Source organism: Ceratotherium simum, chromosome 8 (assembly GCF_057802395.1).
Source record: "Ceratotherium simum simum isolate JZ-2026a chromosome 8, ASM5780239v1, whole genome shotgun sequence".
Taxonomy (NCBI): Eukaryota; Metazoa; Chordata; class Mammalia; order Perissodactyla; family Rhinocerotidae; genus Ceratotherium; species Ceratotherium simum.
Genome location: NC_141907.1, coordinates 5738750 through 5754951, shown reverse-complemented (window position 1 = coordinate 5754951; position 16202 = coordinate 5738750). Strand labels below are relative to the sequence as shown.

At 52.2% G+C, this 16202-nt stretch overlaps 1 protein-coding gene across 1 annotated transcript in view; it reads right to left on the bottom strand.

Moving 5' to 3' along the window:
- JAKMIP1 (janus kinase and microtubule interacting protein 1) overlaps positions 1-16202 on the bottom strand; it is a 166199-nt gene that overhangs the window by 32465 nt on the left and 117532 nt on the right. Inside the window, exons 8-11 of the mRNA XM_014788875.2 lie at positions 15944-16003; positions 3474-3602; positions 2137-2265; positions 605-688 (exon numbers count right to left, since the gene is read on the bottom strand). Coding sequence (XP_014644361.2) covers positions 605-688; positions 2137-2265; positions 3474-3602; positions 15944-16003 — 402 coding nt within the window. The remainder of the gene's footprint in view (positions 1-604; positions 689-2136; positions 2266-3473; positions 3603-15943; positions 16004-16202) is intronic.

Below are 16202 nucleotides of genomic sequence, written 5' to 3'. Positions count from 1 at the left end.
CTCCGAGAGGCTGGACCTCCACCCAGAGCCCCCTCCAAGGTCTCCCCTTCCCCAGGGGACAGGCCTGGGCCCAGGCTTTGCATCTCTACTGGGCCCTGCTATCGACCAGGCCTAATCAAATTCAGAAGATGTGCACATGGAGGTGACTCTAATCTGAGAAGCTCAAGGGCCGGGATCCTCGTGTGACACGGTCATGGCAGGATCCTGCGGCACGGCCTCTGCAGTAATTCAGAGCCAGCTGCAGGTGCTGGTGCATCTTCACATGCAAATCATGACGAGCAACGGCAGCTTTTCTTCAGATTCAAGTCAAGAAATATTTTGGTCACCAGTTTTCTTTTGGAATCATTTCCTATTTTTGTGCATTTGGCAAACAAAGAAAAAGCCAAGTTAGACTTTCATAACATGTTTTTTTTAAAAACTCTGCAAATAGACACATTAGCTAGGATATTCTCCTCTGGGTTCTGCTAGTGTTTTTTTGTCCAATGTCTCTGGAGGCAACAATCCAGATTCCACAGAACATCCTCCTCAGCACCAAGGCCCCAGGGACACCACCGGGGGGACAGAAAGGCAAAGAATCACAGAGCACATGACCATTCCTGCTCACCTGTCCCTTCTCAACCAGTAGCTTCTCCAAATCTTCGATTTTGGCCTGGCACCTCAGCAGATCAGCTTGTAGCTGTTCCCGAGTCTGGAACAAAAAAGACCAGAAAGTGAGCAGGTCACCTCAAACGGGTGACAGAGAAGTGGAAAGGATACTGCAATCCAGATCTCAGAAACAGGTTCATTTTTAGGAGCACATATTCAAACCTGGCCCGCCTGGTTGCATGCAGGTTCTAGCACGTACAGATATAAAATTTTCAAGAACTGAAGGCCTTGATAGGTTTTCAGTTCTAACCCTCCTGATTGTATAGATAAGGACACAGAGGCCCAGAGAAGGGGCCAGTTGCTTCAAGGGGGTGAGTGAGCCAGAAGCCAGACCTATCAGGGTCCCAATCTCTGCTTTCTGACCAAGTGGTTGCAATCGTCAACACTACCAAGCATTTTCATGCTTGCCTAGCCCATTTCATGGGCCCTTTATCACCTACAGCAAGGGCTAAAAGCCAAAATACCTCAAGGACCAGGCAGGTAATGTAAATAAGGAAAATCGACTGAGTGTGGGGTAATAGAGAGTGGTGGGGACTGTGGCAAACTGGAGGCACATGTCCCATCTCAGGGGAAACTGCCACTCAGCTGCAGCCAAACACTATCATGTAGAACAGGAAGGTGGTGTTGCTAGATGTTCTGGGCATTTGAGAGAAGCCAGGAATCTGAATTTCTAGGTGAAATCTCTGGACTTTTAAATGTTGGCAACTAGATGAAATTTTTAAGAAAAACCTTGTGATTCAGCCCAAACCAAGCCCAGCAGTTTACCTCCTCTAACTCTAGGTCACAGGCTGAACTCTTTATTGTAGCACAGAAGCTTCCCTCCCCGCCAGCCTCATTCGCCGCCTCCTACCCCACAGGGCTGTTGTGGGAATGAAACAAGGATGCACAGGGTAAAGCTGGCACGGGTGGGTGTGCTCTCTGGGGTCCCCCTCACTTTCAGAAGGAAGAGCAAGCAGGGCCCGGTCCATGTGACTCCTGAAGGCTGGGTAAGGGTCAGTGAGTGGAAGTTACTAGAAGGTAGAGCTCAGCCCAGCGTGAGGGCTGCCATGGCCCAGACCTGGGTGGCCAGCAGGAACCAGAGAGCCTCTGGGCTGGGAGCACTCTGACAGTCTCTGCAAGGGTTCCACGGGGATGTTCCTGGGGAACTCTCAGCCCAGAGGGAGGGGAGGGTAAAGTCTGCAAGGTCTCCAAGGCCATGACGTCATCACCGAACCTTAGATTCTGAAGCCTCCCTTGCAAACAGACGGCACACGTGACGTGTGTCAGACACTAGCATTGTTTCATCCGGCAACTTCTGCCATCACGCTGACGATGGAAAGATAGTTCCCGTCAGGTTCCCAAACGCTGCAACATCACCACAACAGAGATGCGTCCCCCACCACCTCTCAGAGTCCTCTCCAAGTGGCAAAGGCGGGTGACACGACAGAATCACACTCCCAGGGAGGCCTCCTGCCCAGCCCCTTGCCAGCCCGGGGGGCCTGCTGCACTTACCCGGGCCTCCCTCTCGGCATCCAGCGTCCCGCCGACCTGCTCCTGCAGCAGGGCGTAGGCTCGCTGCAGTGCCTGGTACTCCCTGGTCAGCTGGCAGAACCGCAGGTCGGCCTCTTCTCTGGTTGTGGTCTTAACACCGCGGAGAAGCAAACATAATGAAGCACGTGACTTGATGTGGCTTGAGCACCAGGGTCCCCTTAGACAAAAGCAACATCCAGACCACACAACCGCTGCCGACAACTACTCAATGTACTGGGCGCTGCCAGGATGTAATTGGGACACTGGAGTGAAGGGCCACCAGGACAAGACGCTGTCTCTGTTGTCAGTGCCCTTCCCAGGAGCTCGCGGAACCCCCTGGGAGTCGCCTGAGTCACGTGCAAGGGGGAAAGGGCGAGGGCACCCCGAGCCAGTGCCACTTCCACAGGTGGATGGTCACCTCATAGAGGGTACCCCCTCCCACCTGCACCTCGCATTCTGGGAACTCCTCCTAAGGAGATAACTGCCTAAGTGTGCGGAGATGCGAACACTGGGAGAGCATTCGTGCCTTGTTTACAGTCGTGAGAAACTGGAAACATCAACCCCCATCATCAGGGACCCGCTACGTTACATGCACCATGTGCGTCCACGTGAAAAAGGCCTGCGTGCTCAGGAGAGAGGACGATGTGGACACGGTGCTCTGGGGCTGAAAGATGCCTGTTCCATACTGTTGGTGAATAAAGCAAATCGAAAAGCATGTGTCTGTATGATCGCGTTTTACTCGGTTTCCTAGGAGAGTTCGGGGGGGAGGCGCGAGGGGGAGAGGACGAAGCCGCTCCCGCACCTCTGTGAGTCCAGCTCACTCAGTGCCGTGGCCGTGAACCTGGACGTGCGCAGACGGTCAGGGAAGCGTGAGGGTGGCAGCCCTGGATGACAGGCCTTCTCCTCGCTACCCTTTTCAGTGCTGTGTGGATTCTCTCCTAAGTGACGGGTCATCTTTATAATGAAAAAGGAACCATGCTCTTTCCACAAGATGGTGTGTGTGTGTGTGTGTGCGCACGTAGGGGGACAAGGGACAGACCACCACGCAGAAATTTTAATTGCAAAGGGTAAGTAACACCAAGGCGACCCCAGATTTCCTCTGTGAAATCAGCTGGGGCAAGGAAAGGACCCCTACATGCTGCCAGCACCCCCATTGCCATTCCCTGCGCCCGTGAAAGTGGGGCCCACCTTCCCTTGAGGCTATGGGCTGTGATGACACAGCTCGTCTGGGGTTAAATCTTTAAGTGAGGGAGCAACACATGCCACTGTCAGAGGCCAGAAGAGCCACCGCAGGCATCTCTGGGGTCAGGTTTGCTTACGTCGTCCAAGTCTTCTTCGGGCGTGGCGGGGGCTCTGTCCGTCCTGTCTGTGTTGCAGGACGTTTCTGACAATGTTTCCGAGTCCACGGACTCCTCGTCAAATCCAAAAAATGTCTCCACAACATGCTTCTGTAAAAGGTAATGTGCAGGACATTAGGAACGGACTCAGAATTGCCAAGTCCCACAGCCCCCTCGTTCCAGGGCAGGGGGATGCGCATCTGGGCGACAAGGGCATCCCAAGAGGCGGCTGTGGGGTTGGTAACCCGCTGGGTAGAAAGGGAAGTGGCCGAAGGCGGTAGAGGGTGGAGGGTTGGCAGCAGAGTGTGCTGGCCCGGCCCTGGCTCCAGGCTCGGGGGCTGCCGACCCTGTGCAAGTCTCTCAGCCCCTCTGAGCACCTTCCTTCTCCATCAAATGGACATGGAACTCCCACCTCATCGTGAGCACAAAGCAAGGTCACGTGTGCGCTGTGCCTGGCAAGGTGCCCGGTTGGGTGACACTCAGTGAGCAGCATTTTGTTGTCCTAAGGAGGAGGGAGCAGGGCCCCTCGAGACGTCTAGTTCTGGACACCAACCAGACACAGGGAAAGGAGACAGGGCAGTGTCCACAGATGGACCCAGGCCTCTGACTGGCTGCGTGAGCATGTGGGCCAGGTCCTCACCAGATCTGAGCTCAGAGGCAATTTTTGTTTAACTTTTTATTACAGAACACTTGGAACATTTACAAAATTAGAAGGAATAGTGTAATGGACCCTCACGCACCCACCACTCAGAGTCAGAGGCAATTTTAATGCTCGTGTGCCGGCCTCCCGGTTACCCGGCTGGGCACTTCTCCCGCCCCAAACATCACAGGACATGAGGCTTCATTCACTCATTCAGCAAACACCTGACTGAGCACCTTCTGTGGGTCAGACTCTGGATGGGGCCGGGGGGCGTCCTCCCTGCCACAGGAGCTGCAGACATCAACTGGCAGTCACCAGATCAACTTCCCCTGTTTTAGGAACACTGGCTGTTTTTCCTTCAAAATTGCCTCTGAGAAGGATTTTTATTTGGTTTTACAATCAACGAACGCTCTTTAGGACCATGAAGAAAGAGCCACAACTAAACCCAGAGCCGAGCCCCAGGCACCCACTGGTTCATGGAAACCTGGCTCTCCCAGGGACCTTCCCACTCCTCAACCCACAGAGGGGTCAGGGTGCACCCCGCGTGCTGAGGGCGCCTCCCCCTGTGCTCGTGTAAGCCAAGACATCTCTGTAATCTCATGCACCCAAACGCAAGAAAAACGTGGCTGGTACCACAATTAACAACGTGATTAAGAAATAACCCAGACATCAGGAAGGGAGTGAGGGAGGGAGGGACTGTGTCATCTTGCACAGTTAGAGTTTCTGAAGACGGTCTGCTGGAGGCACCTGACCAGCGTACGTAGTCCAGAATGTTCTGGCATCGGCATTTGTCTTTCTGCACACTGCTTCCACCTTGCCCTCCATTTTTGTTTCTTTAATACGTGGGGCATGTCCTCCTCCCCTGAACTCCTGACTCACACGTCAGCCATCTCCCCAACAGCTCCAGGGGGTCTAGTAGACGGCGACTTACCCCAAATCTGCCGCTCCCACCATCTAGCACGTGCTCGTCACCAGCAGCTCTGTCCTTTCTGTTGCTCAGGCCAGAAACCTCGAAGCCCCCCGGGGAGCCCCCACTGATGCCCCTTGCTCTCTCACGCCTCTCTGGGAGAAAGCCTGTTGGCTCCATCTTCCACCCAGAATCCCACCGTCTCAGTGCCTCTATCAACCAGGGCCTCCATCCCGGTCCAAGCCACCAGCATGTCTCACTGAAATTATTAAAACCGCCTCCTAGTGGCCTCCCTGCTCCTGCCCTGTTCCTCAACCTGGTGGTGAGAGTGGCAATTTTGAAATGAAAGTCATGTCGTGTTGGTCCTTTGCTCAAAACCCAATGGCTCTCCACCACAGCTGAGTAAAAGCCCACACCCACCCCGTGGCCCACAGGCCCGCATGACCTGCCTCCTCCCTGCACCACCACTGCGCTCCAGCCACGCTGCCGAGCGCACTCCTGCCATTTCCCGTGCTGCCGCGGGGCCTCTGCACTGCCAGACACTCGTCCCCAGAGCCCACATGGCCCTCTCCCTCACTTCCCTGAGTCTTTGCACAAATGCAACCTTATCAAAAAAGGCTTCCCTGACCTCCACGCCCAAGTCCTGTAACCATCCCCAGTGAGCCTCTCTGTCCTCCTCCCTTCATTTCTCTCCGGAGCACTCAGCACCACCTGACAGAGCTGTTCTGCTTGTATGTTGATTGACCCTCTCCCTCCCAGAATGTAACCCCATGAGGGCAGGGATTTGGGCACTTCTGCTCCTCGCTGTGGTGCAGGGCCTGGCACACTCAAGAAATAAATACTGGTCGTTGAATGAGTATTCACAAACGTGTCTCTATTAATGAACTCGAAGCCACACTAACTTGTTTACCCACAAACAGTCCAGGTTTGCACACGGCATCCCTCCCTTCCTTCATGCAGCCAGCATCAGCTGGGTGACCCCCTGGGTGCCCCCCAGCTGAGTCTAACAGGTAGGAATGTGAGGCCCTGGTAGGCTCCGTTGATTTCAAATGATTGCGTCTCTCCAAGTAGAGGTTGGAGACAATCAAATACTCAGATCTCCCCCCAAGATGAGAACCCCACCTGAGTTCAGTATCAAAAACTCTCCAGACAGTCTCTAGGGAGCAGTGGCCACGACACCCCGATGGTAACAATGGCACCTGCAGGAGGGACGCGTCTGTAGCACTGGAAGCTCCTCTGCACACACCTGGTTCACCGCCCCTGAGCTCCAGGCTCCTCATTTTTCTGGGCAGCCACTCCATCCACCTGATTTCTTGTAAACATCGCTAGTTGCGGGGCCTCTGGGGACAGGTCTGTATCTGCTGTTGTGCCGACAGGCAGCAAGTGGCAATGCAGGGAGGGCCCTGCCTGGCACACTCATGGAGCCACAGGAACCACCAAACCACACTCTCCAAACGATCAGGACCAACACAGAGCTGTGATCATGGACTGTTCTGGGGGCTAATGCCTCAGTGTCCCATCACCCAGGATGACTGCTTTTGAGGCCTTGCGGGACTGCTAGTTACATACTCGATTACCAAGCCCTAATACAGGGCATTAACGACAGACAGTGCGGACTGTGTTTAAAGTAGAGCTGCCTTTGTAAACAGCTTCTCTCCAGACAGACCCAACTGGAGCCCCCTGAACTATAATGCGGCTCCAGAGACCAAGACTCCAGGAAGCACGCTGCAGGGAGGGAAGTAGCAAGCAGCTCCGAGGGCAGAGATCAAACACAAAAGGGCATTCACATTATAATCCTATAACAGCAGAGGAGAAAATACACAAACACAGAGCACACACATTTCCACAGCAGCAGCGAGATGACTATGGCCCCACCCCCCACCTTGTGTAACATATGGGTTGGGTTAGTTTGTTTCCTCTAAGGGTTAGTATTTTTTAAGTAATTGTTATTATATGGCAAGCTAAAATGTAATACATATATTTATGCCTTTATTAATAAAAAACAAAATAGACAAAGACATTTTAATGCTTAAAGTGAAAATCTGGAGGCTGCATTCTTCGAAGACAATGCAATTACTGCCTTATACTGCATTTTCAAAATATATACAAAATAACACCTGCCTCCAAGGAATAAGAGGAGAATTACCTAAAAAACATGGTTTCCTCTAATGCCCAGCCCATCGTGGGCTTTTAAAAAAAGTCAAGCACGAAAGAAACTGTTGAGTTCTCCGAGTGTCCATCATTCTCAAATTCCCTGGGCATTTCCTAAGGAAAGATACTTCAGGGGCATAAATTTCTGTGTTCGCTCATTCCAAGCACATCTCTTGTAGAGAAGGGGTTCACTCCTCCAGACTTCCATTTACTTTCCCACCAAAGTCTTGCCTTGATGACACCTTTTTACAAACTAATCCAAATTTTTAAAATGCAGTTTGGGTAAAAATGACTGAAAGATAAGCATTTCTTCTCTGTTTACACTCTGAATATACACAGGTGCTCATGCTTAGCAGATCAATGGGACCGAGAGGAAAAGACCAGCGCCTCCCATATAGCCAACCCCTCAGCCGACCCCAGCCTCTCCCAGCCACCCCTCTCCTCGTCTCTGTGTCATTCCCACCAACCGCTGCCACAGGAAGGGGCCTCCCAGTCACTTACATTCACAGAACAATCCCCCAAAGCCAGCCGCTTACCTTCATGCTTGTAGGTCATCTCCTGGCAGCCAGAAAAGTACAGACAGACCAGGGCACAGAGACAGAGGAAGAAGGAGAAATAGAGCACGAAGAGGATATACTCCATCGCCGGGAGGGGCCGCAGAACCCACTAGCCGTGTGTGCCAGGGGAGCCAAAAGCCACGTCACTGGCGTCAATTTCCAGGCCCCTCTGGCATCCTAGGAGGAAGCACCAATTCCTTCCCAAAGCATCCTCCTCTCCTCCCCACACTGGGCCCTCTGTCTCGGAGGCTGCCTGTGAGTTCTGAGAGCAGGGGCACTCGGAAGGCACGCCTTTATGAACCGGGACGCCGGCTCTAGGGCAGATCCACAGCTGAGAGGAGCCGTTTCCAGGGGCTGGGCCAGGTGCATCAGTCACCCAGGACGGTTTCCGTGCTGGTTGATTCTCTGGGGGCTTTCCTCCCTGGACCCCAGGCTCCCTGATGAGCCCTGTTGCCAATGCCATTCCACAGGCCCCGGGTCCCTGGATGATTGCAAGGGCCCCCGGGAACAGCACTAGCAACGGTGATGAGGCAAGAGCCTCCTCCAGGACCAGAGCCAAAACGAGGAGGCGCCTCCCACCTTGGGTGCCTGGGAAATTTCTCTGCTGATCCCCGACCACCTCACATGCACCGGGACTACTAAACTCCGCAACCCTGCCTGCAGCATTTACCGTTTATGCAGACGGAACCAAACCATCAACCAACTGAAAATCCCAACTAGAGCCGACTTCAGTCCCCCCGCCCAGGTGGGGCACCTATGAGAGTCTTGTATTCCTTGGAGAAGCTTCTCTAGGCTTAACATCAAAAGTAAAAGCCCTCATAGTGGAAAAAAATGGACAGATTTTACCACAAAAAATTAAAATATAGTAAAGCAACATTAAAAGACAATTCACAAAAGAAAAAACATACACAGCCAAGATCATATATATCTCTCAACTTCAACAATGCTTGATACTCTGTTCCTTTTAAAGCACCCATGACACGAGCTGTGTAACCATATCATGCTATGAGATTTAGTGCTGACTAAACCTTCAAGTCATGCTTCCAAATGAGCTGCCACCCAGCCAGAGTGGGCACTGGTGCAGGGATGGGCCTGTGACCAAGCTGAACCAAGGAGCACCAGCCCTGGGACTTTGGCTGGTACCACTGAAGAGAGATGCCCTCCCACCACAGAGCTTGCTAGGCAAGTATAATGCCAGCCTGAAGCTGCTCAAGCCGTCTGGGCCACCACATGGGGAGAGCCAGCTTGAGAAAGAGGCCGCCCAGAGGAAAGCAGAGATGAAAGACAGAGAGAGACAGGTTCCTGGCAATATCACGTGAGCAACCAGATCCAGCCATGCCTACAGCCAGCCTCCTCTAGATTTCTCAGTTATATCAATTCTTTTCTTTGCTTAAATGACTTCGAGTATTTGACACTAACAATACAAAGAATCTTGCCTAATGGGGGGAGGGTAAGGTAATCCTAGAAATCGAGCTATCTGCAAACTGTTGAGTTCTGGGACAAGTCTAAAGGCTGATTTCTCTCTGAGCTGCTCTGCACCTGCGCGCTCAAGAAAAACCAAGGACAGCCTTTCCACGGCCAGTGTTACCAGCTGCAACAGCTGCCTGAACTTCAAGGATTCGTGGCTCTGCAGAAACCATGAGACATGTCCAGTCGGGTTGGCTCCTGGATCTACTCAGACTCCCACCTCTGCTGGAAGCTCCTTAAGGGTGGTGACACCTCCCTGTGCTCTGTCACCTAAATTCCGCCATGCCCGAGGTCAGTGCTCCACAGACGATGGCTAGAAGCATGGGGGGATGGAAGAGACTGAGAGCTGCACTGCCTTGGCCTTCACGGCTGAGCCCACTGTGAGCACGAACGGCTACAGCCACTTCAGATGGGGACGGATGTCTGACTGCAATGACCTTTGCTTTTTCTCAGCATCTGACCCAGGGAGCCAGACTGGAGACTCCGGGCATAAGCCAGAAGTGCTGGGCTCCCACCCCATTCCCTAGGGTGCTGGGCAGACCATGTGGCCCCCAATCCCAGCTCCCCAAGGCCCCCATCACCCCTCATTCAACCACTGTCATCATCTGAGCTCTTCCCCTCTCTGAGCCCCAGAGGGAGCCGACGTGGAGACTGACAGTAAGACGCTGCACCACACACTAGGACAGAAGGAGCAGAGGGCTGAGGAAGCCCAGGGAAACGCTGTCTAACCCCGTGGGAGGGGCGAAGGCTGGAAGGAAACAGGGACAGCTAAGCTGAATCTTGAAGGAGCAGGAGGCGGCGAGCAGAGGAGGTCAAGGGCGTTGGCTCCAGCAGGGTCTGGGGTTGAGGCAGCACGGCAAGCCGAGGGACTGGAGCCAGGGTGTGCAGGGAAGAATAAAGCAGGAGCTGAGCGGGCTGGATCCCGGAAGGCCTTGAGGGCCTCGCCAAGGAGCCCCAACGTCATCCCCCAGGGAAATGGGGAGCCAGTAGAGGGTTTTTAGGAAGAAGGTGGCAGGGTCAGACTTGTGCCTCAGAAAGATCCTTCTGGCAGCTTTCGAGGGGAGGGAAGATGCTGGAAGCGGGGGGAGCAGCCAGGGAGCTGTTGCAAGGATCAGATGAGGGCCTGAAGGAAGGCGGTAGAGACAGAGGAGAAAGCATGGCCTGGAGGGAATGGGCTGGAATCAGGGGGCCTGTGCCCCCTCAGCTCTCCACTGGGTCTGGAGTCCCCTCCTAATGCCAGGCAGGAGGCCCAGGAGCCTGCAGACCAGCCCCCCAGTTCCTCTCCTGAGCCCGAGGCTCTTGCCCCATGTCCATTCCCGGCATGGTGGTTTCCTGCCCTGCTTGAATTCATCGCCGAGAACCACCATGACTTCCTCTCTATCCCAAAGTCTTCAAGCATGGCCTGGATGTCCCTGTGGTCACTGCCATGCAGGATGAGAGGTGCCCTGGGCAGGCTCTGTGGCCAGGTCAGGCCCCTAGCTCTGCTGCCTCCTCCCCATTGCCCAGCAACCTGCAATGCTGTCCCAGGTTGGGACAGTGCAGACTGTGCCTGGCTATGCGGCTTACCCGCCCGGGCATGGCCCAGGACACAGGCCCTGCATGTTTATAATTGTCCCCGTGTCCTATCTCCAGCATCCAAATCTTCCCAAGTCCTTTACCAAAAGGCCCCACAAACCCAGCAGGCAGGACACAGAGCCTCCCCCAGAGGGGCCTCCTGTGCTTCTGATGTGGGGCTCGGCCACACCCCTGGCCAGGTGGGCCCAAGGTCCTGCCACCAGCTTCCTCTCTCTCTTTGATTAAATTGTAAGACATGAATCATGGCAGCTGTTGTGGAGGAGGGAACAGGTGACAAGGTCACTGCCCAGCCCGGAGGGAACAAGCCCTTGTCCCCTTCAGGGAAAGAAACCCCTGGCAAAAGCCCCCAGCTGCACGCCAACCACAGGGAGCCCTGCAGACAGGTGAGACGTGAAGCGACGGATAGTTCACTCAGTCGATGTGCTTGAGCCCCATGGGGCGGGAGCGCTGCACTGGGAGCTGCGCATAGCCGGACAAATGAGGCATGATCCAGCCCTCACCACGCTCATGGGCTGAGGACAGAGCCGTGGGCAAGGACTGTCCAGGAACAAAGTCAAGTGGAAACATCTACAAAGGGAAAAAAAGATTCTTTTGGCTACTTAAAAATAGAAAATGTGTGCACGTGATGAACAACGCTCGGGCGTCCCAGCCAGGCAAAGGTACTGCACGCTGGCGCCCTGGTCCTGCCCTCTGCCAGGCAGCAGGCTTGGCCTTGGGGGTGCAGGGTCAAGTTTGGAGAGGCCCTAATGTCCTATCAGAATGCCTCTGGAGCCACTGACCAGCAGTGACCTTCCAGAAGCCCCTCAGGCATTGGCCGCCTCCTGGTGGCAGCAGACCCAGGGTGCCCTGGGGAAGAGGGGCCATGGCACCCACACCGGCCTGAGGAAGGGCCTGCTCTTCCAATGGTGCTTTAACGTTTCCTAGGATGACTCCCAGGATTCTTCCCAAAGGACAGTCCTCCCTAAAGGGCATCGAGATGGCACCTCACTGTTATCTGAGACTCTCTCTCTAAAAGCACGGGACATGAATTAGAATGGAGGGAGGGCAGGGCCTGGGAATCTGCATTTAACAGGCCCTCCAACCGAAACGTATTGCTTTAAATGAAGGGAGAAAGAGAAACCATCATTTATTGATTCCCCAACTACATGTCAGGCATAAAGCTAGAAGCTTAATTTACCCTCCTGGACGTGATGCTGTTGTAAGAACCAGGAAAGTAAGGGTCCCAGAGTCCAGTGCCACACCTCTAGCGGCTGGATCTGACCCCCACTCTGCCTCATCCAAGAGTCCCAGCCCCACTTTCAACCAAGGCGCGTGAGAAAACTGTACTAATTTTAGCCATTGTTCCTTTGCCCAGCTCTCTACTAAGGCAACACCCTATGCTTGTAGAGAGTACTTTTCAACGGCCGCAACTCAATTTACCACCAGCGCCATGGTGGAGGCTCTGTTTAGAGTTAGGCCCTGATGCTAGACCTTCTGCAGAACAAGCCCCCTTCCCCAGACATGGCCCAAGAACCAACTGCTCAGGGCCCTTCTCCTGCAGCCCCTCAGTGGGGGCTCAACTAGCAGCTGCCTCAGGCAGAGACAGCCAACACCAGTCTTGTCCCCAGGAGCCCAGTGAGACAGAATCAGCATCCCTCAAGGATGTGAAGCCCCCCTGGAAGACAAGAGTCGACATTACTGCCCTGCCCTAACCACATCTTCACAAACTGGGGGGAGGGTGTGGAATTGGAGGAGCCCCTCCGGGGCACAGTCCAGGGAGGCTTGTAACAGCCCTTCCAAAAGAGAGTCAGGGCTGGAGAGCAGGGATGGGCTGTCAGACTTCTGGAAAATTCTGGAACGTACAATGCATCCACCACTATATTCTGTTGAGCAAAGACCTGGGCAAAGTGGTAAAGCACATGGATGCATAAGGGACAGGGAGCAACGGAGGGATTTAAGGGGAAAAAGAAACTACTGAACCCCTGTGGCCTGTGGGGGAGAAGAAAGGGAAGACACCCAGGCCTGACAGGCAGCCCTGGGGGACCGAAAACCCTGCTCAGGCCACTGATGGATCCAAATACTCATTCCATCCTGCGACGGACAACACTGGGATTATAGGAACATGGGGGGAAACTGATCTATGCTGAATCTTGAGAAAAATAAAAGATATTGGTGGGTCACAGAAACAGTAAGTGGGAAAGACCCTGAACCAGCTCAGAAAAACTCCCATGGAGATTCCCATACTTGGCCTTAGAGTGGCACTGAACTATTTTAATTAAAGTGACAGAACAGGACAATGAAGTGTCATGCAAATTCATTTTTCCAGTAGGTAATTCACTTATTCAGTCAACAGCTATTTAGAGCCACCTGCTTTGTGCAGGCAGCTACAGGACACGGTGAGCAGGACACAGCCCTGCCCGCTCGCCTGCTGGACGCACAAGCCTAGCAAGTCGTAAGTCAATTCTAGGCCTTCGTAAAGTTCTCTTCCCATAAACAGTCAGAAATAGGAAAAGGGAAAACATCATCTTTTCTTATTGCAAGCATTCTGATACAGTTTTGAAAAATATAGTCATGACTCCACATTGGGTTTCCCAAAAACCCTACTTGGAAGCTTTATGGGGTGTATAATGCCACCGCACATCCAGTTAATGGGACACATTGAATAGCTGGAGATTGTTGCTTTTTAAACGTCTGTCCCACAGTGAAAATGGCGTTCACATACACTACTGGCAGCTGTGAGAAATGATGCAACTCTTCTGTAAGGTGGGGAGGGAAGGGGGGCGCGTGTTCTTGATCAAAGCCCTCACACCGTCTGAGCCACATTTCGACTGCTGGGAATCTATCCGTGGGAACTATCCAGACAGCGGACACAGCTTTCTGAACAAAAGGAGTTTGTTGTGGGGACATTTACAGAAGCAGAAAGTCCACCGATAGGGAAAGGGTAGTCACTTAAGGAAATGCTCGACACTCAGGGAGCAAAACAGAATTCGCCGGGAAAGGGCTGTCTGTGTAAGCATAAACACACTTATTGCGGCATTACGCATAACCACGAGGGGCTGGAAGCAAACACGCCCGACAGACGCAGAATGGTGAACAACCTGATGGCCCATCTACTCAATGGATTATGTAGCCATAAATATTTATACTTATGATGACCTGGATAAATGCTTTACAGTATAATGTTAAGTAAAAAAACAGGGTGCAACACGGACAGAGAAAACTGTATTGTGGTTACCAGGGGCAATGCGGGTAGGGAGTGGGCACAAGGGGTGAAGGGAGACATGTATATTTGGTCATGGACAAACAAAAATGTACAACCAAAAATTTCACAATGTTATAAACTATTAAAACATCAATTAAAAAAATGGTGCAAAAGTGCCTTCTATAGTTACAGTTACATTCCAAAAGAAAGAGCAGAGTGAGGACTGGAGGGTCACATTAAAATGCCAACGCCAAAAGCGTCGGGGAGGTCCTGTGGGTGTCGTGTCTCTTTTTATTTCCCAGGTAGTCCTCAGTGCGGTTGTATGACTTCCACAATAAAAATATGTCTTTACAAATAAACCAGTTCCCATCTCTGAGTTTCTAATGTTAGTGCGTAGAGATCTGCACCTCATCCAACTTGACTTGATGCCACAGCTTGGGCCTCAGAGCCCCAGACTTGAGTTTGATTTTCAGTCTTGTCAATTTACTTTGTCTCTTTATTTCTGTATTTAATATCTATACGCTTCCTGAAACTGTAAAATGGAAAACTTAACCCCAACCTCGCAGGGCTGCTGTGAGGATTAAATGAGATGGTGTGAAGAACCACTCATCCAAGTGTCCGGGACACAGCAAACCATCGACGAGCACAGACTGGATGACGTTACCCTGACTGTGGCACTAGATACACTTTATCTGGCCCACAGTGTGTATTATAAACATTTGCATCAACATTTAAAATCCTCAGATTTTACATAAAGTAAGGTCTTATGAGTTGATTTGGGTCTCCCAAGAAAGATATGTTGAGGTCCCAGTCCCTCAGAACGTGACCTTACTTGCAAGTACGGTCATTGCTGAAGTAATTAGTTAACATGAGGTCACACTGGAGTCGGGTGGACCCCTGATCCAATAGGCTTGGTGTCCTCATAAGACGGCGGCCATGTGAAGACACAGGCACACAGGGAGAATGGCATGAGACGATGAAAGGGGAGGTTGGAGTGATGCAGCTGCAAGCCAAGGAAAGCCAAAGACTGCCAGCAAATCACCCAAAGCTAGGAAGAGGCAAGGACTCCCCTACAGAGGGAGCACAGCCCTGCCACAGCTTGATTTTAGGTTTATAGACTCCGAAATAGAGACAATAAATTTCTGCTGTTCTAAGCCAGCCAGTTTGTGGTACTTTGTTATGGAAGCCCTAGGAAATAATGCATAAGGATCCCCATTTCTTTTGAAAGACTGGAATATCTGACACCACCTGGCTCACTTCATTATAGCAATGGAGGCCCAGTTTGCCACAGTCCCCATCACTCCCTACAGCCACTCTGACACTAAAGCCATATATGTGAGGCCATTCAGCATCACAGCTGCACTGCTGTTTTCTTTAGAGAAGAGAAATATTTCTCTATAACTGTATCTCTATCAAAAGATAAACCATCTATGGATTTAAATGCAAACTATGTCTTTTTTTTATATCTGTCCCAATTTACTCTTTTACATTCCAGCTCAGTCCCTGTGGGCGTCTGTGTTTTCTGCACACAGCTCTGCTCTCTCTGCCAGGACATTTGGACACTGTCACTGTAAAACCACATCTTCCAAAAAGAACACAGTTCTGCATCATTCCAAAAAAGCGCAAAGCTCCTGATTCTTCAGAATAGGATATAAGATGATGTAAACCAAGCCTGAGTGTCTTTTAAATCCTTCAGAAGGTCTAAGTATTTATGTCTTTAATTTTGGGTGAGCAGCCCCTGAGACCTAATATAGCATTCATCCGTAAGCTTTCCATGAATCAATTACAGTACCCAGGTCCATGGCTATAACTCATGTTGCTTTGAGAGACAGCAATAACTGTTTCACCATCAAACAGGCAGAGATGTGAGTGTCTCTGCCTTTACGGCCCCTCTATGGATTGCTCGCCCCTCTCTCCCTGGCCCATCTGCCCTGCAGGTCTCGGCTCAGCGACAAAGCACCACCACAGGCTCACCTTGGGTGGCTTCAGGCTTTTCCCGCGTTGTCTTTTGGAGCGCAAGAGCCGTTCTCTCTCCTAGAAGGAAACACAGCTGTTGGCATTTTCAACCAGCCTCACATCACACCAACCAAACCGGATCCCAAAGGATGCGACCTACAGTGCTGCCTGTCTGCCTGCACCGGGCGTGGGTCAGACCAGGTTCTCAGCAGCCAAGCGATGGCTGCTTCTCAGAATGGAGAGCTACAGAGTGACACCATTTACCAAGTCCTTAACT